We start from the raw sequence: 26931 nt of genomic DNA, 5'->3' as shown, positions 1-26931 counted from the left end.
AATAAAGCAAGTCACATGACTTTTTTGGTTTCCTAGTGCATATAAAAGATGTATTTACACTACAGTCCATTAAGTGTGCAAGCATTATGTCTAAAAAATGTATACACCTTAATTAAAAAACACTTTACTGCTAAAAAATGTTAACCATCATCTGAACCTTCAGCAAGTCATATTCTTTTTGCAGGTGGAGGGTCTTTGCCTCAACGTTGATGCCTGCTGACAGATCAGGGCAGGAGTTCTGAAAGCTGGGGTGGCTGTGGTCATTTCTTAAAATAAGACAAGTTTGCATTGATCAACTTCCTTTCACAAACAATTTCTCTGTAGCATGTAATGCAGTTTGACAGCATTTCACCAATAGACCTTTCAATATTGGAATCAGTCCTCTCAAACCCCGCCCTTGTTTTATCAGCTAAGTTTCTGTAATACTCTAAATCCTTTGTCATTTCAACAGTCTTCACCAGTAGATTCCATCTCAACAAACTACCTTCTTTATCCATTAAGAGGTAACTCCTCATCCATACAAGTTTTATTATAAGTACAGCAATTCAGTCCCATCTTCAGGCTCCATGTCTAGTTCTCTTGCTATTTCCACCACATCTGTAGTTACTTCCTCCACTGAAGTCCTGAACCCCTAAAGCCATCCATGAGGTTGAAATCAACTTCTTCCAAACTCCAGTTAATGCTAATATCTTGACCTTTCCCCATGAATCACATGTTCTTAATGGCATCTAGAATGAATACTTTCCAGAAGGTTTTCAATTAACTTTGCCAAGATCACTACCTATGGCAGCTATAGCCTTAAGAAATGTATTCCCTAAACAGTAAGAGTTGAAAGTTGAAATTACTTCTTGATCCATGGGCTGCAGAATGGATGTTGTGTTACAAACGTGAAAATCACATGAATCTCATTGCACATCTCCATCAGAGCTCTTGGAGGGGGTCAGGTACATTGTCAATGAGCAGTAATATTTTGAAAGGAATCTTTTTTTCTGAGCAGGAGGTCTCAACAGTGAGCTTAAAATATTCAGCAAACCATGTTGTAAACAGATGTGCTGTCATCCAGGCTTTGTTCCATTTATAGAGCACAGGCAGAGTGGCTTTAACATAATTCTTAAGGGCCCTAGGATTTCTGGAATAGTAAATGAGCGCTGGCTTCTACTTAAAGTCACCAACTGCATTATCCCCTAAAGAGAGAATCAGCCTGTCCTTTGAAGCTTTGAAGTCAGGCAGTGACTTCTCTCTAGCTACTGAAAGTCCCAGGTGGCATCTTCTTCTAATAGAAGGCTGTTTTATCAACACTGAAAATCTGATTAGTGCAGCCACCTTCATGACTTATCTTAGCCAGATCTTCTAGATAACTTGCAACAGCTTCTGTATCAGCACTTGCTAGTTCACCTGGCACTTTTACGTTATAGAGACGGTTTCTTGCATTAAACCTCATAAAACAACCTCTGCTAGCTTCAAATTTTTCTTTTCTTTTTTTCTTAAAGTGAAAGTTTATTTGGAGAGATACACATTCCATACACAGAATGTGGTCCATCTCAGCAGGAAGAGGGGCCCAAACTTTTCTTCTGCAGCCCCTTACCTCTCTGAGCCTACAGAATTGAAGAGTTGGGGCCTTGCTCTGGATCAGCCTTTGGTTTAAGCGCATGTTATAGCTGGTTTGATCTTCTATCCAGATCACTGAAACTTTCCTGCATATCAGCAATAATGTTGTTTCACTTTCTTATTATTCGTGTGTTCACTGAAGTAGCACTTTTCATTTTCTTCAAGAACTTTTCCTTTACATTCACAACTTGACTCTGGCAGAAGAGGCCTAGCCTGTCTCAGCTTTTGACATGCCTTTCTCACTAAGCTTAATCATTTATAGCTTTTGATTTAAAGTGAGACATTTAAAGTGAGAGAGTTTCAGTTGAACACTTACAGCCCATTGGAGGGTTATTAATTGGCCTAATTTCAATACTGCTGTGTCTCAGTGAATAAGGAGGCCTGCAGCGAGAGAGATGGGGGAATGGCTGGTCGATGGAGCAGTCAGACATACATATTTATCGATTAAGTCTGCTTTTATAAAGACATGGTACATGGTGCCCAAAACAATTACAACAGTAACATCAAGGATCAATGATCACAGATCACCATAACAAATAATGAAAAAATTTTAAACATTGCGAGAATCAGCAAAATGGGACACAGAGACACAAGTTGAGCAAATGCTGTTGGAAAGACGGTGTCATTATTCTTGCTTGATACCAGGCTGCCACCAACCTCAATTTGTTTAAAAAAAAAAAAAAAAAAGCAGTATCTGTGAAGTGTAATAAAGCGAAGTGACGTTCAATAAAACGAGGTTTGCCTGTATTAAAATATATATAATAATATGACAGACTAGATATGGAACACTGCAAAACAAGAACAAGATGGTAAACGGAAAAAAAAAAATAGCGTGTATTTTAACAGCAGAGCTTTCCCTCAATTTCCATAATCATCTTTAGATTACCATTCAGAACAAAAGGAAAGTGAAAAACAACAGTCACGTAATTCCAAAAGGGTCTCCAAACAATTCCTGTCTAGAATTTCTCTATGAAGATAGTACACTGAAGTTCAGGAAATTTTCAAAAATGAAGAAAGAGGTAGGCCCTCAAATATCAAGATCCAACAATCCAAACTACATAGGTGGAATTAGTAATTGATAAAAATCCTTTCTAAAGCTAATCCACCTTTCCCTACGTGTTGAAATGGTTTTCTGATGAGATTAAGGTACCTATTCTCAAGCCATTAAGCAGCAGCCAACCTAAAGTATAATTAAAAAAACCTGATACATCTGGAAATTGTAACTGGTTATTATGTCAGGACAGCAAATAAAAACAGAAAGGTTGAGATATTTATGCATCTAAATTGAAGAGGCCAGTACAGATTTATCTTTCAATATTATCCAGATGGCATTACCTAGAGACTGATTCTGTTCCTTACCCAAAAATTACCCAAATGAAATTATACAAACATAAACGGAGAGGCACAAATGTTTTGGTTTATATACGTTTTTCTGAGCAAACCTAACCAACCAGGAAGGAGAGTAGGGTATCCTATACTAAGAACTATCTTCATATCTCTTTTTGTAACTTAGTAACTTGACATTTTGGTATATGAATCACTCTTTCATTAGTTCAATCAGTCAAAGTAAATCCCTGAATAAACTGATAAAAAAAAAATTCATCTAAATGGTAAATATGAGGAACAGAAGCTGTCTCACAAAGTTCACCTTAAATTGCTTGAATTATTTCTTTATTCTATTTGTTTCTAATACATTCTATTGAAACAATTTTTCAGGATTTATAGTAAGTGAAAATAAGAAATCTGTCAGCATGACTTTGCAATTCAGAAGAATAGAAGCTAGGTTATTATCTTTGTACTATACCTCACAAAACAATAGTTCAGGATATATTCAGTGATACTATCTCATAGGCAAAAACACATAAAATAATGGGATTCTTCCTACACTTACTAGCTGTACTCCTATAAACCATAATGTACTGTACAAGCACAAAATGAGTAACAGTAACTCAAATTTAAAGCTTAAAAATCACAATAATTCAATAACAAAAGTGTTAAGCCAAAGTAAAACTACAAGGATCAAGTAAAAATAAATATTTTAAAATAAAATATGACTACATACAAAAAATTAGGTTATGAAATATTATTTGATTATATTATGTTTCAAAAATTCAGGGGGATAAACTACAAGCTGAAACCCTAAAACAAAAATGTAAGTCAGAAAGATTCATAAATTAAAAAAAAGTATACTAGCTCTTTTAAGAGTATTAACAGAACCCATATGTCATTTTTGCCCTGAGCTCACTCAATTGGCTTGAACCAGAATGATGGCACTGCCTGCTATATAGTCCACTTCTACCTTTAAAAGTAAATGCTAAAATTAGGCAATGTACAACACAGTGAACTTAAGTATAAAAGTTTCCTAACAGAAAAAAAGAATAAAGGAGAGTATAACTTACCTTACTACCATCCATTTCCTCAGCTTCCATAAAGGCAACTCTGACACAATGAGTAAGTTTTATTTATTCATTCAGAATTTTACTGATGGGAGAAGGGTTTATAGTTTAGTGGTAGAGCGCCTGCTTAGCATGAGTGAGGTCCTGGGTTCAATCTCCAGTCCTTCCATTAAAAATAAATAAATAAACCTAAAGTTAAACCTAATTACCTCCCCCCCTAAAAAAAATAAAAATAAAAACTAAAAATATATATATTTACTGAACACCTATTAAGCCCCAGATTAGGAATGGAAACACTGTTAATAAATAGGATCCTTTCTCTCCTTGAGCATCTTAGAAGAATGACCAATGTTTTACCAAGTGCCAGGTGCTTTAAATGGATTATCTCATAATAATCCTTTGAAGAAAGTACTATTATAATCTCCATCTTACAGGTAAGAAAACTTAGGCTATGAAGTCACTGCTTGCAGCTGGTAAGTGGCAGCAAAGATTTATACCCAGTCTGACTCCAGTGGTTAAGAACCTGAGTTTTTAACCAGTAGACAGTCTCCCTCCAAGGCAGTATTTCTCAACTTTTTTTCATTATCACCCGTCTAAGGAGTCTTTTTAGACATTTTTTTCCCATAATCACTCCCTGCGAAATAACAGAAAATACATATATTGTTTTCTACCCCTGGTTCCTGGCACAGAGCTCCTAAAACCCTGGGGATTTCCTAAGTGATAAGAGAACAAAGAGCATCTTTTGTTCTAATATTTGGCCTTTGACCCTGGTCCCTAACACCTAAATCCCTCAGAATTTCCTGGGTGACAGGAATGCCTTTTGTTCTAATGAGGTGACTCCTGGTAGGCTCCTGGGTGGGGGCTGCTCACCAGAAAGACCAAGCCATGATGAGAAACGGGATTTTCAGCCTCATCCCTCAATCTCCAGAGAGGGGAGAGGAGCTGGAAATGGAGTTAATAATTAACCACGTGATATAACCTCCATAAAATCCCACTAGTATGAGGTTCAGAGAGCTACCACGTTGGTCAACACTGGGTGGAGCTGAAGGCTGGCACAGCCAGGGGAGAGGGCATGGACGCTCTGTGCTCTTTCCCAGACACCCTGCCCTGTGCAGCGCCTCCAGATGGATGTTCACCTGTGTCCTTTACCATGGTCTTTTATAATAAACTGGTAAACAGTAAGTAAACTGTTTTCCTGAGTTCTGTGAGCCACTCTAGCACATCAATCAAACCTCAGGATGGGGTCACGGAAACCTCTGACCTACAGTCAGTCAGAAACACAAGTAACAACCTGGACTTTCAATTGTGGAGAGGGGGAGCAGTCTTGAGGGACTGAGACCTTAACCTGTGGGATTTGATGCTATCTCCGGGTAGACAGTATCTGAATTGGATTAAACTGTAAGACACCCAGCTGGTATCTCAATGAATTGCTGTGTGGGAAAACCCTCACACATCTAGTGTCAGAAGTGCTGTGAGTGTGGTAGTGCGAGGGTAAAGGAGAAACACACAGAAGTGTGGGCTTTCTAAACACTGCCCCTTATGAAATTTTACCACCACAGATACGCTGTATATCTATATATACTGTATGTATACCTATATTTTGTACCTAAAAAGATTTTATCACCACCCCACCCTCAACCAAGGACTAATTTTAGCCCCCTTGAGGATAACAACACACTCACTGAAAATTAAGGCTATAGAGCAGTTTCTCAGCCTCAGTACTGCTGACATTTTGGGCCAGGTAACCCTATGTTGTTGGGGGCTGACCTAGGTAATATAGGATGTTTAGCACAATCCTTGGTCTCTACCCACTAGAAACCAACAGGACCTCTGTGCCAAAGTTAGGTTAAAATTTTCTGTAAAGTTTCCAAACCTTGAAACAATTGCTTCTCTCACTGCTATTTACATATTCATAAGGACTACTGCTCTAGATTTTGTTCATAAAAAGCTGGAATGGACAGGATACAAGCAGACTGCAAAAGCTGCATCTCTGTGGCTGGAGTGAAGGAGCACATGTAATAGCAGCAGCAATGGCATGAAAAGTAGTATTTTATATAAACACAGCAGGGAAAGAGGCCCACATAACACCAGTAAATAAAAGGATATTAAATTTTAATAGAATCCATTTATAATACAGGCATACCTTGGAGATACTGCAGGTTTGGCTCTAGACCACTGCAATAAAGTGAACATCACAATAAAGCAAGTCACATGTATTTTTTGGTTTACCAGTGCCTATATGTGTGTGTGTATGTGTATATATATTTATATATATATGTATTTATACCATGCTGTAGTCTATTAAGTGTGCAGTAGTAGCATTAGGTCTAAAAACTGTACGTACCTTAACTTAAAAATACTTTATTGCTAAAAAATGCTAACCATCACCTAAGCCTTCAGCAAGTTGTAATCTTGAAATAGTATACTCAAAGATCACTGATACTATAACAAATTTAATAGTGAAAAATTTGAAATATTGTGAGAATTACCAATATGTGACAAACGAAGCACAGTAAAATGAGGTGTGCCTGTGCATGCTACAGAGTAAGGCTTTTAACCACTCCCTCCAAAACGATGAGACAAATTATCTCACCTCAACTACACGTGAGAACTATTAACTAAATCCCTGGGAGATTTACAATGGGCTTCCACTGTATTCACACAATATGCCAGTCAAGAAGGGGGGCCAGGATTATAGATATAATTAGATGGTGACTGCAAGGGCAGCTCTCAGAGTTCTAGATTCAGAATACATACTGAAAAAGACCAGGGGACACTTAGTTCAGCCCAATCGATCATAAGTAGGCTTTCAGGAACAGATTAATCAGAAATGCATCTTGCGAGACTGCGGAGGAGGGTGGTGAAGAGTGACTGTGATGCCGGTCCCGAGGTCAAAGGGAGGAAATGGCAGAGGCGGTCTGCATAAACCTGAACCAGTGACTTAAGTCCTAGGAGCCTCTGTTTCCTCATCTGTAAAACAGGGTTAATAACGGTATCTTCATTTTACAGGGCTATGGTGAGGATCAAGTGAGAAAACTCAAAAGAAGATGGTACATGGGCATATAATAGCACAGTAACTATTTGATGTTATTAATAATGTTTACGCAATGTACTGATAAAACTAAGGTAAGTGAACAAAAAGACCTGTGAGTAGAAATGGTTCATAGAAACCAAAGATGAGCTATAAAAAAGATGAGGTCGTTAAGACTTGTGAGACTTCAGAATACATGGAGGTAAATATTAGTCTGATAGTGAATAGCCAGAAGTCACTGGAAAATGAAGAACCACTTCTGTAACACAATGAAGAAAAAAGAATCTTTATTTCAAACAAAAAATTGGTATGATAAATACCAGAATTCCCATTAAAGTAGGGAACAAGGCAGGGCTGTCCGTATTTTCAGCATTATTTAATACAGATATGTGAAGTACAATGCAAAGCATTATACAAGAGAAAAAAGTATAAATACTGAAAGAAGTTAAAACTGTTATTTACAAATAAACTGTGTATCTGAAAGTCCTTTTGAAATAAACAGAAAAATTATTAGAAAGAATAACCTAATTCCATAAAGTGTCTGGTTGCAAAATTAATAAATTGAAATCAATAGTTTTAGATGGCATCCTGGAACAGAAAAAGGACATTAGGTAAAAACTAAAGCAATCTGCACAAAGTACAGACTATAAGTTAATAATGATGTATTAATATTGGCTCACTGGCTGTGACAGATGTGCCACAGTAATCTAAGATGTTAACAATAGGAGAAACTGGGTGCACGGTATAGGGGAACTCTCTGTACTATCTCTGCAAATTTTCTATCAATCTAGAACTGTTCTAAAATAAGGGTTTTGTTTTTAAAATAAAAGAATAATGATTTTTCTCACATAGAGCAATAATCAGTTAGAAACACAGTGAAAGAAATGGCTCCATTTACACTAGTGTTAGAAAGTAAAATCTAAAAATAATAATCCTAAGGGAAAATGTGCAAGGTTAACATAAAGGAAACTTAAAAAAAAATCTACTGAGGGATATGAAAGTGAAGAGATCACCTCAACTCAATATTATAAAGATGTCAAACTTTTCTCCCTAAAATAATCCAAAGTTCAATGTTTTTCAGTAAAAATACAACAACATCCCTGAGAAACTTAACAAAATGGAGGAATAAACATGCAAGGATAGCCAAGAAAATAACAAGAAGAAATAACAAAGTTAAGACTACTACTAAGAAAGAAAAATGTATAAAACTAAGATTACTGAAAAATATGGTAGTCATGCAAGAACAGACATATTATAAAATATGCAAATACCTCAGTGGAAACTCAGATTATGAAAAAGTTGGCATAAAAACTACTGAGAAAATGGGATTGTTTAACAAATTAAGTTGACGGGAACAACTGCCTATTAAAAAATTGTTTTTAAACTAGGCATTCATGCATTGCTTACAGCAAAGTAAATTCCAAATGGGCTGAACTATAAAAATATCAGATGTTTTCAATTAGATTACAAAGGACTAACTTCCCCAATATATAAAAACTCTAAGATATCAATAAGCGACCTAATAGAAAATGGATAAAGCACATGAACTATTCATGTAAAAATAGAAGAAAAGAAAGTGATCCTAAAACTGATGAAAAGCTATTCAATCCTACTCAAAGTAGGAGAAATGCCAATTAAAACCACCCTAGGCGGGGAGGGGATAGCTCAGTGGTACAGCGTATGCTCAGCATGGATGAGGTCCTGGGTTCAACCCCCAGTACCTCTATTAAAATAACAAACAAACAAAAATAATTACCTCTCCCCAGTTTAAAAAAAAAAAAAAAAAAAAGAAAAGAAAGCCACTCTAAGATACTATTTCTTACCTATGACAATAGCAAAACTGCGTGAGATTGCAGCACACAGGGGCACAAACAGGTACTCTAATACACTGCTTGCAGGCATGTGTGATTAGAACCTCTCTAGAGGGCAATTTGGCAGTCTTTCTAAAGGACAAAAGCATTTACAATTCCTTTGACCAAGCAATCTCATTTTTAGGAATTTATCTTAATACTACACCAAGACACATGGGAGATGATATGTGTACAAATTATTTACTGCAGCAAAGTTTTTGTTAGAAAAAGGCTGCAAACAAATTAAATATCTATCAGCATAGAACACGATAAACATCCACACAATGGAACACTATGCAACTGTTAAAAAACTGAACCCAACAAAAGTCCAGGACCAGACAGCTTCACTGGTAAATTCTAACAAATATTCAAAAAATTAAAACCAATCCTTCTCAAACTCTTCCAAAACACACGAGAGGACGGAACACTTCCAAACTCACTTTACAAGGCCAGCATTACACTGCTCCAAAACCGACAAGGACACCACCAGTAAATTATAGGCCTATAACCCTGATGAACACAGTTGAAAAATCAACAAAATATTAGCAAACCAAACTCAGTAAGACATTAAAAGGATCACACACCATGATCAAGAGGGATTTATTCCAGGGATGCAGGGATGGCTCAACATCTGCAAAGACTTGTAAGTAAGACCTGAAACTATAAAATTCCTAGGAAAAAACAGAGGTAAGCTCCTTGACATAGGTCTTAGTTTAATGATACTTTAGGTTTGACAACAAAAGCAAAAGCAACAAAAGTAAAAATATCAAACTAAAAAGCTTCTGCACAGCAAAGGAAACCATCTCCAAAATGAAAGGGCCATCTACTGAATGAAAACAAATATTTGCAACTCATGTGTGCTAAGGGGTTATTATCGGAAATATACAAGGAACACATTCAACTCAACAGCAAAAAAAAAAAAAAAAAAAAAAGGCAATTCAATTAAAAAACAGGCAGAGGATATGCATAGACAGTTTTCCAACATGTACATAAAAGAGTACTCAATATTACTAACCATCATGGAAATGCAAATCAAAACCACAGTGCAATATCACCTCATACCTGTAAAAATGGCTATTATCAAAAAGACAAGAGAAAACAAGTGTTAACAAGAACGTAGAGAAAAGGGAACCCATGTGCACTATTGGTAGGAACATAAACTAGTGTAGCCACTATGGAAAACAGTAGAGGTGCCTCAATTAAAAATGGAACTACCAGATGATCCAGCAATTCCACTCTGGGGTATTTATCTGAAGTGAAAATATTAACTCAAAAAGATATAGGCATCCCTATGTTCATTGAGCATTATTTACACTTGCCAAGACATAGAAGCAATCAAAGTGTCCACCAATGGATGAATGGATAAAGAAAATGTGGTGTGTATATATATATATATATATATATATATATATATATATATATATATATATAATGGAATACTAGTCAGCCATAAAGAAGGAAATCTTGCCATTTGCAACAACATAGATAGACTGTGAGGGCATTATGCTAAGAGAATAAATCAGACATAAAAAGACAAATACTATATGATCTCACTTACATGTGGGTCCTAAAAACAAAAACAGAGATCACAGACATAGAGAACAAACCAGTGACTGCCAGAGGTGGGGGCAGGGGGAGATGTGAAATGGGTGAAGAGTATCAAAAGGTACAAAACTTCCAGTTATAAAATAAGTAAGTCATGAGGATATAGTGCACAGCATGGTGATTATAATAAATAATACTGTATTGCATATTTGTAAGTTGCTAAGAGAATAAATCTTAAAAGTTCTCATCACCAGAAAAACATGGTAACAGATGTTAACTAGACTTACTGTGGTGATCATTTCACAATATATACAAATATTCAAAAATTATGTTGTATACCTGAAACTAATGTTACATGTAAAGCATATCTCAATTAAAAAAAAAAAACACTGAAGAAGCCTATTTGGTACTGATGTACAGGTGTTTAAGATATATTAAGTGGGGGAAAAACAATATATAGAGTAGCAAGCTGGGGGAGGGAGACAGACATTTGAATTTGCATCTGTATGCTGTGGTGGGATTCACAAGAAACTATTCACAGTGGTTTCTTAGGGGAGGTAGTGCAGGTGGAAAATTGGGAAGATGGTGGGCAGGCAGAAAAGGGTGACGTTTCACCATTTTAGTTTTTTTTTTTTATTTAACCATGCAAATTTATTCCCCAATTTTAAAATTTTTAGGATGAAAGCATGAATTTTTACAAACTTTTAAAGGAAAGGTCTTTATTACATGAAGAAAACTAGTAAATGTGATTACTAAAAATGTTAAATTTACATGCTCAAAAACCCCAATCATACAGTTGAAAGACAAATTAGGGGAAATTTTTAATACATGATAAAGAGCTACTTTTTATACATACAAAGGGCCTCAAAAACCACTTAGAACATGACTTTCAAAAAAGGATAACAGATACAAAAAGTAGGTAAAGGAAAAAATAAATAAATAACTGTCTACTAAGCCTGTGAAAAGATACTCAAATAAATAACCCATTATTAAGGAAACACAAATTAAAACAAGATGCTGTTTACACTATCCATACTGTAAAGATTCGTAATAGTCAATGTGGTGAGAACAAAGGGAAATAGGCCCTTTCATACACTGGGTGAGAATATAAACTGGTATAAAATTTTCTGAAGTGTAATTTGACAACATCTAGTTTAAACTTAAATGTGCATACCTGACTCAGCAATTTTTCTAGAAACTTACCAACTTCACAAGTGAAATCTTACATACACAAATGTGCATCACAGTATTGCCACAGCATGGTTTGCTTTTACTTTGGACTATATATATTTTTATTTTAGACTATATATATTTGAGTACACCTGGAACAATTTCTACAACTACTATTATTTTCATGATAAAAACCTAACAATGCTTTTTTAACTGGAGGGTGAAATGCTCCATGAATATACTATACTGGGTAAAAAGCATTAGATAAGCATTACTATTCTCAGTACCATAAAAGTCTCCTCTACAGCCAGAATCAAAATTATTCAGTAATTTATTCACCGCTGAAAGAAGAAGATGAGTTAAACGAACAACCTAAGCAGGAAACAATTAGTTATTTTCAAACATTCACAAATAATAGACTAAAGCCTCCCAGGTAGTGACTATTTTCCTGAGACATTCATCAGAAATCGCCTAAGGGTTTTGTTTTTCTATTGTACATTTAGGGAATGTGGTTTTTCACAATACGCACGCCCAGAATCTCCCCCAGATACTGATTTATTGGAGTAAAGCAAAATAGGACCTCAGGCAAGTCAATTCTCAGTTATTAGATGGTGGACTTTTTTTTTTAAGAGGAAAGATAATGGTAGCTCTGTCCTAGGTTATCACTTGTGTAGAAGCCTGTGTCATACGGACTAGGCCAGCAATTCCCAAGTGGAGTATCATGACAAACACTAGTAATGCATGTAAGAATTCCTAATAATCGTCCAAAGCTGCTGAATAATTTCCTTAAAAGAAAAAAAAAGGCAGATTCAGGATTATCTCTACATCAGCCTCACTCCAGCCTGTGTTGTGATATGCATTTTGCTATAGAAGAAGAGGAGACCAGCAGTTACTCAGAATGAGCAGAGGATTGGGGGCAGGTAGCTTGAAAGCATCCCATGGAGACTTCTGATTTTTATCACCCCTATTAGTTGAGCAAAAAAAAAATATATATATATATGTTATAATTAGCTGAGAGCCACATGTCAATGCCTAGAATAGTGTGAAAAGCTGTATGGTGCTTTTTGTAATTTTAGTTACTATGACTTTCCATAGTTTACCTACAGATATTCTTTATTAAGTAAGAAGGTCAAAATAGATATCCAGTGTATTAACACTGTATAACGATGTGAACAGAAGGATGCTATAAACATTTGTTAGTAGCTGTGTAAGATTACCAAATCAAAGGCAAAGCAACAATGAAAGGGAAATTTGCAACAGCACACTAATCATGTTAAACATCATGCTAAATTTTATAAGTTCTAAGAACTATAACTTTGAATAATTAAACAAGGTTTAAGAAAGTTTTATGATGTTGAATATATTATAGTAAGATACTTGACAGCAGAGCAAACCATTACACCCAGGAACACATATGCTTTCAATAAACAATCTTTACCTCAGGACAAAGATTCACTTGTCTGGTGGGAAGATTATAGGAAATGATGTCCTAGCACAAAAACAAACCTCGTAATGGTCCCCACCATAAGGCCCACCACAGTGACCAGCGTACAGTAAATGTTTTGAATGTCTGAACAACTGTCCTTTGCATAAAGCCTTCTAGGAAATAACTGCATCCTCCAATTCCAGAACAGTTTATGACACATAAGGGATTAGTCATATTCTACCCTGTAACATGGTTGTGTCTGTCTCATTGCTTCTAATTTATAAATCAGGAAAACAGCATTATAAGAGGAAGCTAAGACACTAGTATCCATTTGGTGTGAATGAAGTCTAAAGTCTTTTTCATCTTTAGAATTATTTCATGTCATATAATTCTTCATATGTAAAATATTTATATTTTAAAATAGCCACACATAGGTTAATAGTCAATGCATGGTTTAAAAATCATTCAGAATACTCTCCTCTTTCATCCACCTAAGATGTATCTATCATAAACATAAAGCCTTTTACTGATTTTTCTTATAAGACAAAATTCGATTAAGCATTACAAATTGTAAAACTTCTTAAAGAACAGAATCCTAGCATGGTAAGGGAAAACAGGAAGAAAACCGTATTAAAGATGATGATACTAAATGCAACATAGTGGGTTGAATCCTAAAACAGAAAAGGGACATCCCTGGAAAAACTGGTGAAATCCAAATAACATCTATAACTCATTAATAGTACTGTATCAAAGTTAATGTCTTCATTTTGATAAATGCACCACAGTTATGTAAGATTTTAATATTAGAGGAAGCTGGGCAAAGGGTATACAAGAACTCTCTCTACTATTCTGCAACTTTTCTGTAAACCTAAAATTATTTCAAAATATAAAGTTTTAAAGATGATAGCTGCAGTGCTTAGATCTGCTTAGTTTGTATTTAGACAACACTCAGGGAGTGAGGAGGATTAGGAAAAGAAAACAGCCAGATGCATGATTCAAGCTTCTCAAATCTGTGACTAATATCCCTGCCTATTCTCAGGGCAGTTGGCACTCAGGATTCTGCTTGGTTTGTACAAACCTCTGCAAGACAGGGCTTTCTTTTTGTTTTCCCTTAAAACCTCAAAAGGAAATGGCTTGCTTCCCCCAAGGTTTTCTTTTTTTTCTTACCATAACACAAAGGAACGAGACTGGCACCAAAGGTGCAAGTTATAAAAGATGCAGCCCCTCAGGTTCCAATGACAAAGGAAGGAAAGTGTGAACTGTTTTACAACTCTACCAAAGAAAGCATTCAATCAACTTTTGGGGGGACAGACAAAGGAACCAAAGGAATCAGAATCAGTAGCTATTTATTACACTGGGGTTTGGTAAAATTCATCTGTAACGCTAAACAAGTCAGCAGTAGTAAAACCTACAGAATATGTGTTGCAGTCTGCTCTTTTCTATACCATTAGTCTGTGCTATTCTACTGTTACTATTCCCAGTGTCCCAAGTGTCTTAGCCCACCTACAAAATAATTCTCTGTCCTCCTGAGCTATGCACAGAAACACCGGAAAACCATTTAACTCAGATAAAATAACAGAAAGAAACAGTAAGTCTCCTCTCAAAGAAACGTTTCTGCTTATTTACCAATTACTTGCTGTGAAAATCATCTGAAATCAGATAAAAGTTATGTGACATACGTTAGTGCAGTCAACATCTTTAGTTTACATTAAGAAAAATTTGGATTAAAAAGTACTTTAAGAGAAATTCTGCCTATTACCAAAACTAGACCATTACTAAAATGGTTTATTCAACATTCCATAAGAAATTTACAATAACACTCTCCTTTGCAGGGTTGAGCAGAGGTGGGAAGACAAGTACTCTCAAACCGTTGATGAAAATTTAAATTAGTACAACCTTTCAGGAGGGTAATTTGGCATTTTTGACCATTATCTTCTTTTTTAAAAACTCTTTTTCCTGGCTTCTTTCTTGTCTCCTTTGCTGACTGTTAACTGCTGTTGGGATCTGGAGTTCTGTCCAAGCCTTTTTCTTTTTAATGAATTACAGTTTCTCCCCAGGTCTTCTACTCTGTGGCTTGGATTGTCCTCTATAATGCTGATAACTTCCAAGAAAATTTTATCCCAAATTTCTTTCCTGAACATTCCTCTTCCACACTGTGAACTCATGTTCTCCAACCCCAAAGGTACCCTCAAAACTGCCCAGCAATCCTACCGTCTGTTAGTCACTTTCCTGCTCTCTGAAAATAAGGAGAGCATGTCACCTTCTGGAGATCCTCCTCCCACCCGCCACCACTCTCAACAGCAAACACTGACTCTGTACTTTAAGGAGATTACATAACTCATAAGATCTACTTTAACCATCACCAGCAACTGTTTATCCCCTCTTCCATCAGCATTCGTCCTTACCTCCTTCCTTCCTCCTTTCTGAGGTTGATCCCTTACTATCTGTGCTCCCTGGACCACAGACCTATTTGCTTTCTCAGGGACCTTGCATATTATTTCAATTTCTCATTCTCTCACCCTTGTTCTTTTTCATCATAAAGATTCATTCAATGGAAAATAATTATTTATTAAAGAAAAATACTTTAATCCAACAAGTCTACTTCCAGGAATTTATACAAAAACCAGCATGAAGATTTAACTACAAGAATATCCACGCCAGTGTTTTCCAAATAGCTAAAAACTACAACCTGCATACCCAATAACAAGGAAACTATTATAGTTTACTACAGAGCTATTAAAACTGCTACTTTTTTCCCTACTTGGGAACATTCACAACTTATAGTCAAGTAAAAATAGGTTTCAAAACAGTACAAATCTTATGAGCCCATTTTTGTAAGGAAGAAACACAGTATGTATTTCTAAGTTCCAAATACATTTTGGTTACTAAAATTAATGTCCAACAGACTAAATGAATGGGATTACAGATGGTTTTTATTTTCTTCTTTTTACTTATCTATAATTTCTCATTTAGCATATATATTTATATTTGAACAAAAAGGTTCTACTGAATTGACAAAACAGAAAAATTGAAATACTGAGCAAATAAAAGTACAGTATTAAAGACTACTAAAGGTGAAATGAGAAGATGAAGTATCCAATTATCATTAAATTATTTTAAATTAAAATTTGGTCTTATTTGGAAAGAGAAAACATTTTTGATATCCAATAAAGTTTTCCAACTTCTTTCAGTTCTGATAAAACCTACCCTCATGCTCGAGTGATACCTTTTATGTAACAGCCAAAAACTGGAAAGAGGTCCTCCTCATCTATAGGCGAGTAGATCAAGGTGAACAAACTGGACCGTATTCATACAAAGGAATACTGCTCAGCAGTAAAGGAACAAGCCGCTGAAATACACATCAACATGGAGGATTCTCTCAAACATTATGCTGAGTGAAAAAGACAAGTCCCTACTACGTGATTCCATTTATATGAAGTTTTAAAACAGGATCAACTAATCTATGATGGAAAAAAAATCAGAACAAGGGTGAGAGAACTGACTGGGAAGGGCAAGTGGGAACTTTCTGGGGTGATGCCAATGTTCTACAGTGTGACAGGTTTGCACTACACAGGTGTACGCATTTATCAAAACTCAAAAGTCATCGGATGGTTCACTTTTAGAACTCTAGCTAACAGTATGTGTGCTGAAGTGTTCCGGAGTGACTTATACTGTTACTTGTAACTTAATTCACAAGCAACCCCCTTCAAAAGGAAAAAAAAAAGTCTTGATAGGTAGAGGAATGCATAGACAGAGACATGGAATTTTTTAAAAGTTGTAGAATCCAGGTGGTGGCAACAATTCTTTCAACTTTACTATATGCCTGAAAATTCTCAAAACGAAATATTGGGAAAATTTACTGAAAGTAAAGTCAGCTACAGAAAGCAAACTACCTGGTTAAATCTGTGTATTCAAAGGCTGGGAAAAAATGAAAACTTTCCTAGTTTTTCAATTACCAAGTGATTTTACAACTTGGAGTAATTTCTCAAATGGCAGGAAACACTCCATCTTTAACAAAAGACACTAATACATTTTAGGAATCAACTGCTGTTTTTATAAATTCACGGGCTTTTCTACAAGTTGACAAAATGGCTGCTTTCTTGGAACCTTCATTTGTAAACTATCTTTGGAAAATGTATCCTTAATTTACTTAGGGGACATAACAGATAAGAACTACATCTATGCAGAGCCAATTCACCTTGATACTAAACACTGAAAATAATGCTAAGAAAAGGCACAGGACATAGGTCAAAACAGATCATCCACTATTCATTAAACTTCTCCTAAAGGACACAGAAAATAATACTAAACAATCATGCTTAATTGCAAATGTACAAATAACTTTCCTAACTTAAGGAAAACATTTTAGGAAAAATAAATTATAAAATTTGAAAATTTCAGTTTTAGTCATAACTGAATCTTGCTTACACTGGTTTTTAAAATGTTTAAATCTTTAGGAAAGAATGACTTGAGGGCCTCAGAAACACTCACTAAAGCATTTAGCATTTTGTACATGATAAAGGTCAGAAGATAAAACAGTAAGATAACCAGGAAGAACAAGCTGAAACCTTCATATACTTGATATGAATGCTTTAGTTTCTGAATATAATCTCTCCACAGATTTATACAGTATATATGACTGTATGTATCATGTGTATATTTGTACATGTACATTTAACTGCACAAAGTTGTATACACAAAAAGCAATATATGCTGCACTTTGAGTGACTTAAAGGGTTTTTCAAGTCATTGTGTATTTGATTTTTCAGTAATTCTATATTCATATTTTTGTCATGTATACTGATACTAAACCTACCCACCAGATAAGATGTGACTCCACCATAGAATACAGCCTACCACAGTGTCCCCCCAACACCAAACTACTCTCTGTCAGTTAAGGTGTTAAGTCTAAAGAAGGTTTACACGTATAACTAAAACATTCATCCAGCGAATATTTATTCAGAATCTAATATAATATAAGCCAAACACAAGAGGAGACACTGGATATACACTGCCAAATAAATCAGATATGGCCTCTGTCCTCATGGAACTTACAAGGTATTGGGAGGGAGGGAACATTAGAGACAGCTAATGAGCAAGCAAAGATATAAATGTGTTTGTCATGAGCACTATAGAAGTTACAGGACAGAATAATGGAAAACAGAACCTGTTTATGCTTATCCGGTTAGGCCTCTGAGACGACTTTTAAGCCAGCCCTAAAGACCCAGGAACAGGCAGGCTTGCAAAGAGTAGGAGGGAAATGTGTCCCTTCAGAAGATACATCAAGTGCAAAGACCCCCCTGGAGGAGCAAGCTCAGTAGGTCAAAGAAACTGAAAGGTGGCCAGTGTGACAAGAGCACAGTGGGAAAACTGCACAAACTGCTGATAAAGGGGGGACTTTATCAAAGACTTTGTCTTTGGTGAGGCCTCAGTAAGGATGATGGATTTTATTCTAAGTGCAAAAATAAATAAATAATTGAAGGATATCAGAAAGAGGGAAGGACACGAACGGAGACTGATGTCTCTTACTTTGCGGAGAAAGAAGTTGTAAAAGGGCAAGAACAGAAACTAAGGCAGCAGTGCAGACAAAAAACAGCGTGAATCAGGAAGTGGAAAGGAAGGCTGATACTTGTCAGAAGAAATGATAAGAACTGCTCATAAGGCGAGGAAGAGGGGGAAGGTATGAGCAACCAGATATAAGACGGTGCCATTAACTAACAGAACAAAGACAGAGAAAGAAAACAAGTTTTTTGGGGGGAGAGGGGTGTGTTTAGTGGGGAATCAAGAACATTGTTAGACATGATGCCTGTGACACAGCCAAGAGATTATGCTGAGTAAGCAGCTGGCTGTAAGTCAGGGGCTGGGAGGCTGAGGCATATTGATCAAGGTTTTTAAACTGACTGGGAGTGTTTATAAAATATAACAGGTCACACTCCAGATCGTCTGCATCAGAATGAACATGCACATATGCACATATTTAACATGTCCAAGTGATCCTCAAGTCAACTGGAGTCTGAGGACCACTTACAGAAAGAGGTTTTAGTGTTACAGATCATCACCTAGGGATACAACTCTTTGGAAAAGAAAATATTATGTTGAACAACAATATGTGAAGATAATGGCTTGACTTACTTTCTAATCTCTAGTCCCACAACATTACAGAGGAAATACTGTTCTAATCAGCTCTTGCAAATGACATTTACTGACAGCCACTCTATAGGTGAATAACTTAATCTATTTCGTAAATATTTTCTTAAAAAATACCCATGAAACATCTCACAAATGAGTAAATCCAAGTTCAGAAAGGTGGAGAGTCTTGCCCAAAGGGCACACAATCAATAACAGAGCCAAGATTCAAAAATCAAGATGACACGAACCCCAGTCTGCTTTCCACCACACGAAAATGCCACAAAGCTCACGCCCACACAGCTCACCATCTGTGACATGTCATGTACACACATAGTTATAGCAAGATAAAATGGGGTGAGTGCCTTAAGGAAAACAGAAGGACAATGAAAGTAAGAAGGAAAAGTTACTTCTTGATTTTCACTACTGAGAAGTTTTATAATTACAAAAGCTATATAAATTTTGTGGATATACAAAGTAGTCACAAAAGCTACAAATAGCAAAGTGTTTGAATCCTATACAAAAAGCCGTAAGACTCTTCCTAACTCAACATACCACTCTTCACAGGCGCTAGGTCTTTAAAAAAAAAAAAGGTGAGGGGGTGGGTGTCTATACAATGGCTTCAAAATCCCAGCTCTGCCTCAAGTTGCAAAACAAGTCACTATGAGGACACAGGGTTTGGGATAGAGAATCTACACACATACTTAATGTATACTTTCGACTACTGCAACACCATAATACGACTAGTTTCCTAAAACATTTACCAATCTTCTTTGCTAACTGCCCCTAGACTAGGATCAATCCCTGATTAAAAGCTCAGGGTCATTCTGTACTTACCTTTTCATAACAGCTCTAATGCTTGTAATAGTTCATTTTCCGCAAGCTAAACTTGAAGTTCCCTGAAGGCAAAAGCTGTGTCTTGTTCATTTCTAATCATTCATTTAACATGAGTACTTATGTGCTTGACACTGATCTAGGTCCTGACAAAACAGCAGTAAACAAAAAGTCTATGCCCTCTTGGGGCTTATATTCTAATGGGATAAGAGAAACATTAAGTAATGAACGTGTATCAATTCATAGTAAGTGTTAGTAAGTGAAGGAGGGTGGGAAGGCTAGGAAGTACTGGAGGAGCTGGGAAGATTCTATTCTACACAGGCTACCAAGGGAAGCCCCACATATAACTGAAACCTGAAATAAGTAGAATACGTAAGTCACACAGACATCTGGAAGAGAGGAGTCATCCAGACAAAGGGGGGAACAAGTGCAAAGGCCCTGAGGCAAGAAAACAGTTACTGTGCACAAAAAATATCATAAGAAGGCAAGTGTGTGTTTGGGGCTGGAGGAGGATGGACACATGGGAGGAGAGGCTCTGAAGAATGCTATGATCTGACTTAAATTTTAAAAAATCACTCAGACATCTTTACTGAGAATAGAGAATAAAAAAAAAAAAAAAGTGAAAGCAGTGAACCTCATTACAACACTGCAGTAACCCAGGAGAGAAATAATGATGCCTTAAACCAAGGGAGTGGTGGTGATGACTAGCTGGATTCTAGTTAGGTTTTGAAGATAGAATCCACAAGATTTGTTTATGAACTGGATGTGAAGAGAAAGAGAAGAATCAAGGAGAGCTTTTTAAAAGTTTAGGAAAAGTCGAGTTGCCATTAACTTAAACAAGAAAATCAGAGAAGCAATTTCATTTTCCTAGGACCCAGCAAAATGCCCCGCATATAGTAGACACTCAAAAATTTATTTGCAGATTAAATTTAACTGAATAAACTCCCAAAATGAAGCAGTAAACTCAATGCATTGCTTTCTATTTGCTTTAAATTTCCTTCAGTAATGTTTGTTAATTACACAAAGAGCCCTAACCCACTAACACAGGTCTGGTGCTAACATGGGAGCCTTACACTGGAACACAGCGACGAATCCTGACATCTCAAGATCCAGCTTCAGTTTTAAATTTACAATTCTCTTGGATATAAAAGAAATCTGCTATGAAAAGCTCTGTGACAGCCTGAGGATTCTTACACCCAAGGTAATTAACCTGTACATTAATGATGTCATATTCCTGGAAGATAAAGAAGTGCAAATAGAACTAACTCCCTGGGCCAGAATTAATTGAAAATGATAACACTTCGTGATAAATTTTCCAAAAGGGACAAGACTGAGCAAGTCCCCTAAAAAAGTAAGCCATCAGTCATGCTTGTAAATGCCTTTTTAACCTCAAGCAGCAAGTCCTTCCCAAACAATTTCAAAGAAAAATTTAAATTTGCTTGAGGATGTGACATTTACAACATCCTCCCCCACTTTTTCTGCCAATCAGTAAAAATGAGCTTCACTTGGGAAAGAACTGAGTATCCTCAACTTTGGCACTCCTTGTAGTCCATACTCCCAGATTTTCTAGTCCAGCCCCTTACTACAGCTTCACGAAGAACCACAAAGTTGGCAGAAATATATTTAAAAGCATTCTCCTAAAACAAACTTACCAAGCCTTCCTCCTTTCCAGTTACTTTAAAATTTTAACTGACGCTTCCGTATCACCTCTTCCACATCAGTCTCCCTAGCGCCCCACCCTAACCTAACGTGTTTTTAAAAAGAAAATGTGCTCGTAACTTTCAGTGAAAATACAGCTTAAAAACTGGATCATTTTGAGAAGCTGACCGTACTAAATTCAGCAACAGGCAGTACTTTCTTCTTTCCTATCAGTAAAAGGCCTTGAACCAACCCAAACAAATCTACTGAAATGCCAGCCAGATTCCCCGTATCTCCCCCGCTCCCTCCCCTAAAAGCTGGCCTGGAAATAACAGCCATTGACCACAGAGCCAAACCGAAAAGAACCAGTGGTAAGCAAAAACAGGATTCTGAGAGGCAGGAAGGGTGAGAGCCAGATTTTCAACAGCCGCGTCTGAGCGAGTAAGAGAGCCCGGACGCCCCACAAATGCATTCCGAACGGAGCGGCACACATTCTTCCCCCGCTCCAAGGGCTCGGCGCGCGGATTAGAAGCGAGGTGGAGGGAGGGTACTCCCGGGAGAGGAGGAGCGAGAACAGCCTCGGGGGAAGGGAGTGTCCCAGGGGTGCCCGGCGCCCGAGGAACCGAACGCAAATAAGCACGCGCGCCAGGGATGGATGCGGCGGCCCCTTCCAGCAAAATGCTCGGCGCCCACCACCAAACGCGGAGGCAGGGAGCCCCACTCGGGCTCTACCCAGCCGGGTAGAAAGGCTGGGAGGGTAGGGGCTCAGGACCCCCTGAAAAGGGGGCCTAGGAAGCTACTATTTCCCAGTAAACGGGCTGCGCGCCCGGGGGCGGGAAGTGGGGGCTGCTGCCAATCCGTTTCTCCCGTCATCACTGAAACCGGGAAAGCCCTCCAGGCAGAGTGGGGAGTACGGATGGGGGAGGGGAGTAGGGGGCGAGGGGCCCCTGTGGGACGGGGGTGCGGGATGGTGGGGTGCGCGCACCGAGAGGAGGAAGAGGGCGCCCCCCCGGCCCGCCGGACTCGGGTAAGCCAGCCAGCCAGCCAGCCAGCCAGCCAGAAGGGGGAAGGAGCCACCCTCCTCCCTGCCCCCACACTCACCATGTAGAGGGTGAAGGGCAGGCCGAGCAGAAAGAGCCACAGGTAGAGGTGCAGCGCGTTCACGAACGTGGCCTGGTGCGGGTCGTAGTACCAGCCCCCGCTGAGCGCGGCCCACACCCCCTGCCGGAGGATCTGCAGCGTCTGCGACCCCATCCCCACCCGGCGCCGCCGCCGCCGCCTCCGCCGCCGCCGCCGTCCCCGCCCCGGCCCCAGCTCTGCCTCCGTCGCCGGAGCCCGCAGCTGCCCCGTCTATCCCCCTCCGGAGCTCCCGGAGAGCGGGCCGGAGCTTCGGCGGTCGCTAGGGCTGCTGCAGGAGGAGGAGGAGGAGGCAGCGAACGAGGAGGAGGAGACCGACGAGGAGGCGGCGAGCGGCGGGGCGGAGGAGAGCGCAGAAGAGGAGGGGACCGGCCTCCGGAGCGCCGCCGCCATCTTGTCTCCTAACACCCGGGGCCGGCGCCAAGCCCCCGCCACCCGCGGCCCGCCAGCGCCGCCGCCGCTGCCTCCGCGACCCCCGCCGGCCGCCAGCCCTGGGCCCGGCGGAGAAGGAGGCCCGGCGCCCGGCAAGGACCGGGAGCTAGCCGCGCCCCCTCCGGCTCCTCCTCTCCTCTCCCTCCGCCCCCTGGGCTGGCTCCCCGCGGGTGCGCACAGCACCTTGACTGCCGCGGGCGCCTCCTGCCGGCGCCCGGGGGGAGCGGACGCGGGCCCTGGCCCGGGGGCGGGGCTCCAAGGTTTCGGTGACCGAGAGGGCGGGGCTCTGGGAGACCCCTTTCCACTCCCGGTACGCGAACCTCGGGAGTTCCTTGGCCAGTCCCCAAACGGGGTCTTCTGCTCCCCGAAACGTCGTGTTTAGAACCCTGTCAGCACCGTGGACATTTTATGATACCTATTAAAGACCTAGCAACAATGAGGCTAATATCTGAGATGCTCATTGAAGGCCCGAATTAGGTACAGTTGATGATGGAAAATCCTAAAGGCACCCACTATGAGCAATAACTATGTTGGCCCATGGAGTGAGCTGGAGGCCCTTAACTGAGAAAAATAGCCACGGCCAGGACTGGAAGGATTTATTACTTCCCAAGACAGATAAATTAATAGAAATTACAAGAGATGTAAAAGTATGGGGCAGACGGATTGATCATTGTACACGGTGATTTTATTTTTTTAACGTGCCGTAACTTGTAGCTATTGTTATTAATGGGCCAATCTAAACAGGGTTGAAAGATTAACTGTGACTCCACCCCAAGTCACAATAGGGTCTTGTACTTCTCTTTTTATAGCTGTGAAGACTGGGAACCATTCTTGGCTCTGTGTAATATTTATAAGGCGTGTCTGATCTCATTGAATGAAATACACGTTTTTAAAAAGAGTTTGAACTTTGAGCTTATGATAGCGATGAAAGTACTCTATATTCCTGGATTAAAGTTGCTGTAATTAATGTGAAAAGCAAGAGAGCCAAAAACAAAAAAGACAACAACAACAACAAAAACTGGCGGTGACGTTTGAAGGAGTGTATTGAAAAATCATTGCAATACTTCCCAGAGTCATACAACTTTATAGTTCAAATATTTTCACACTCATTTCATTTGACCTTTGTAATACTCCGGCAAGGGCAGCATGGAGGCTATCCTTATTTTATGAATTAGGAAACCCAAACTCAAAGAACCTGATTGCCCAAGCTCTCATGAGTAATAAGTGGTTGAGAGTCTTCTGGAACCAGCAGTCATCCTGTGTGGACTGAACTTTGAAAGTTTATTTCTCAGCACTCTCCACCTTATCCATTCAGATAAAAGTTTGAACTGGTTAACAGCTGCTCAACCTCTGGTCACCTGTGGCCTATTAAACGTATGACCAGTTGTTCTCAAAGTGTAATCCCAGGACCAGCTGTGTCAACACCCCCTAAGAAATGTCAGAAATGCAGATTCTCAGGTATCACTCCAGAGAAGCTCTGGACGTGAGACCTAGCTATCTGCTTTAACAAACCCTGCAGAAGATTCTAATATACCCTAAAAGTTGAAACTGCCATTGTAGAACACCATCCCCACCCTTGATTTGTTCGTTTCCTTATAAGCACAAAGCCATCGAGTTCCAAAAACATGCCCTGAAATTGAAAGGGGAATGAACGCTGGCCAAAATATACTTTAAATATATTAGTATGTCTAAAGTAAAATTAAAGTGAATGATGCAATTTTACAATTAAAACAGTGGCCTTGAGGCTTGGTCACAGACACAAGGTATTGTCAAGTGTTCATTTGTTTCTGCCCAAGGAGACAGGAAAGCTCTCTGAGCAGGTTTTGGAAGTGATCCCAAGCCTTTCCAACACAAAGAAAGATGTAAACAAGGATAAAATTCCAACACCACATTAGTTTCCACATCAGCAAATACCTGCTGTAGTTTAATGTAAAAAGGATTAACTGTAATATGGGTGAGGTGGACTGGAATAAGGGGAGACCAGAACTAGATACATCCATGGAATTGGCAGCAAACTCAGCTGGCTTGATGGGCAAGCGGCCAGAAGACAGTATTTGGAGGATACGTAACCGGCAGCAGCCAGGAAGGCAGCCAGCGTCAGGCCAGTTCAACACAGCGAATTTGAGTGTGATAAACCAATGCGCAGCTGGAATGCAGCCTTGGGAAATCCAGAAGCATACAAAATTGGGAACTCATGGCAAGCATTAAGAAAACGTGTTGCTGATAGCAAGGTCCCAGCCTCAGTGCTGTCTTTTAGGTCTAGATTCCTCTCCCTTTGGGGAACTGATGGAAACAAATAGAATTCAGGTCCTTGAGCAAGTACTAGGCAAGTTTGGAGGGCAAGGACTTGGGCTCAGTGCAACGAGATGAGTATCCAAAAGCCAGATCTGGCAGGCGGAAGGAGACTTAGAAAGAAAGGAAGAGCTTAACACCTAGAACTGAGACCGCAGTTCACACTTAGCATGGTTGCCTTATGTTGATGTCCCAGAGTGTTAATGTGGAGCTCTCATTCCCCTCCACTATGGCTGGGGTTGATCCGAGAGCCTAGAAATGGGAGTCCCATGGCACCAGCCACTGAGTAAAAAAGGGTCAGCAGGATGAGAAGGTAGAAAAGACAGTTATAGACCACATCTTTCATCTCTGGATTGGTAAAAGCATTTTAGAAAAATGTTAATTAACTGACTTAGGGAGTTAGCCATTCAAAGAATTCAGTGAAATGGATGACCTTTCCCAGAGACTGACTCAGTCTCTGGGGTGGGGGTGGGAGGGGAGAGAATCCTACAGTGCTTTTTATATGTAGCTCTCAAAATGTTTATGAATGTTGCCACAACAAGCTTCCTATTTTACAAATGGGAAGCCAAGGCACAGAGAGGTAACGTACCCTATCATACCCATAAAATATAAGAGCAGGACAAAAACTAAGGAGTCCAATTCACTAAGTGTTAACCCTCTTAGCCATGCATAAAAGCCATTAATAATGTGACACTTAACATGTCAAAGTTGGCAGCAATGACATATTGCCAAACTACCCCCGGCATTTGCTTGTCTTTCAGCTCATTCTATTAGAATTATACTTCCTAACTAGTTCCTATGCCCCTTGAGGACTGGGGATGCTTTGACAGCAGATGGTCTCTCCTGCCCAAAAGGGGCAAAGCTGAGCGTGCAAAACCTTCTAGTAATCCCCCCCCCCCAAGCCCACCTCAGAGCAGAGGCATACATACCGCAGCTCTGGTCAGTTTATGCGGCAGCCATGATCTGCTGAAACACCATAGCCACATGTCCTGCCAACAGTCTAGATGTAGCAGTTGTCCATGTCTTCCTTACACACTTGCCCCCCAGACAAGCCTTTCTTATTTGTTTCTCTTGGTGAAACCAGCTTTCTCCCACTTGCCCAGATTTGGAACCTCATATACTCTCTCCCATGTCTAATTTCCTACAGACAACGCAGTCCTTTCCTTTCTCTTATTCAGTCCTTCCTTTACATTTGCCAGATCAGTCACTCTGGTGGATACTCTCATAAACTCAGACCAAATAGGCTCCTACTGCCTCCAATCTCTCTTCAAAACCATTCTGCATTCCATCAACAAATTTATTCCCCTAATCCACTTTTCCCATGCCCTCCTCTTCTCAGAAGCTTTCAGTTTCCTTCTGGTGCCCACAGTACTAAAGACATACTCCTTAGCCAAGCATTCAAGGTCCCCCACAACCTGAATCACTATTTTCTCTAACTTAGCTCCT

General features: G+C 39.2%; 1 protein-coding gene across 2 annotated transcripts in view; it reads right to left on the bottom strand.

The window, feature by feature from the left end:
• PCNX1 (pecanex 1) overlaps window positions 1–23598 on the bottom strand; it is a 157501-nt gene extending 133903 nt beyond the window's left edge. The window contains exon 1 of one of the 2 annotated variants that reach the window (XM_032482298.1): window positions 22726–23598. In XM_032482298.1, the coding sequence (XP_032338189.1) occupies window positions 22726–22878 (153 nt within the window). In that variant the 5' untranslated portion in view covers window positions 22879–23598. The remainder of the gene's footprint in view (window positions 1–22725) is intronic. The other variant, XM_032482299.1, reaches the window with a different exon arrangement.
• Between the last annotated feature and the right edge of the window lie 3333 nt (window positions 23599–26931).

The sequence above is a fragment of the Camelus ferus genome, chromosome 6, assembly GCF_009834535.1.
Source record: "Camelus ferus isolate YT-003-E chromosome 6, BCGSAC_Cfer_1.0, whole genome shotgun sequence".
Classification (NCBI taxonomy): domain Eukaryota; kingdom Metazoa; phylum Chordata; class Mammalia; order Artiodactyla; family Camelidae; genus Camelus; species Camelus ferus.
This window is presented reverse-complemented; position numbering and strand designations above follow the sequence as displayed.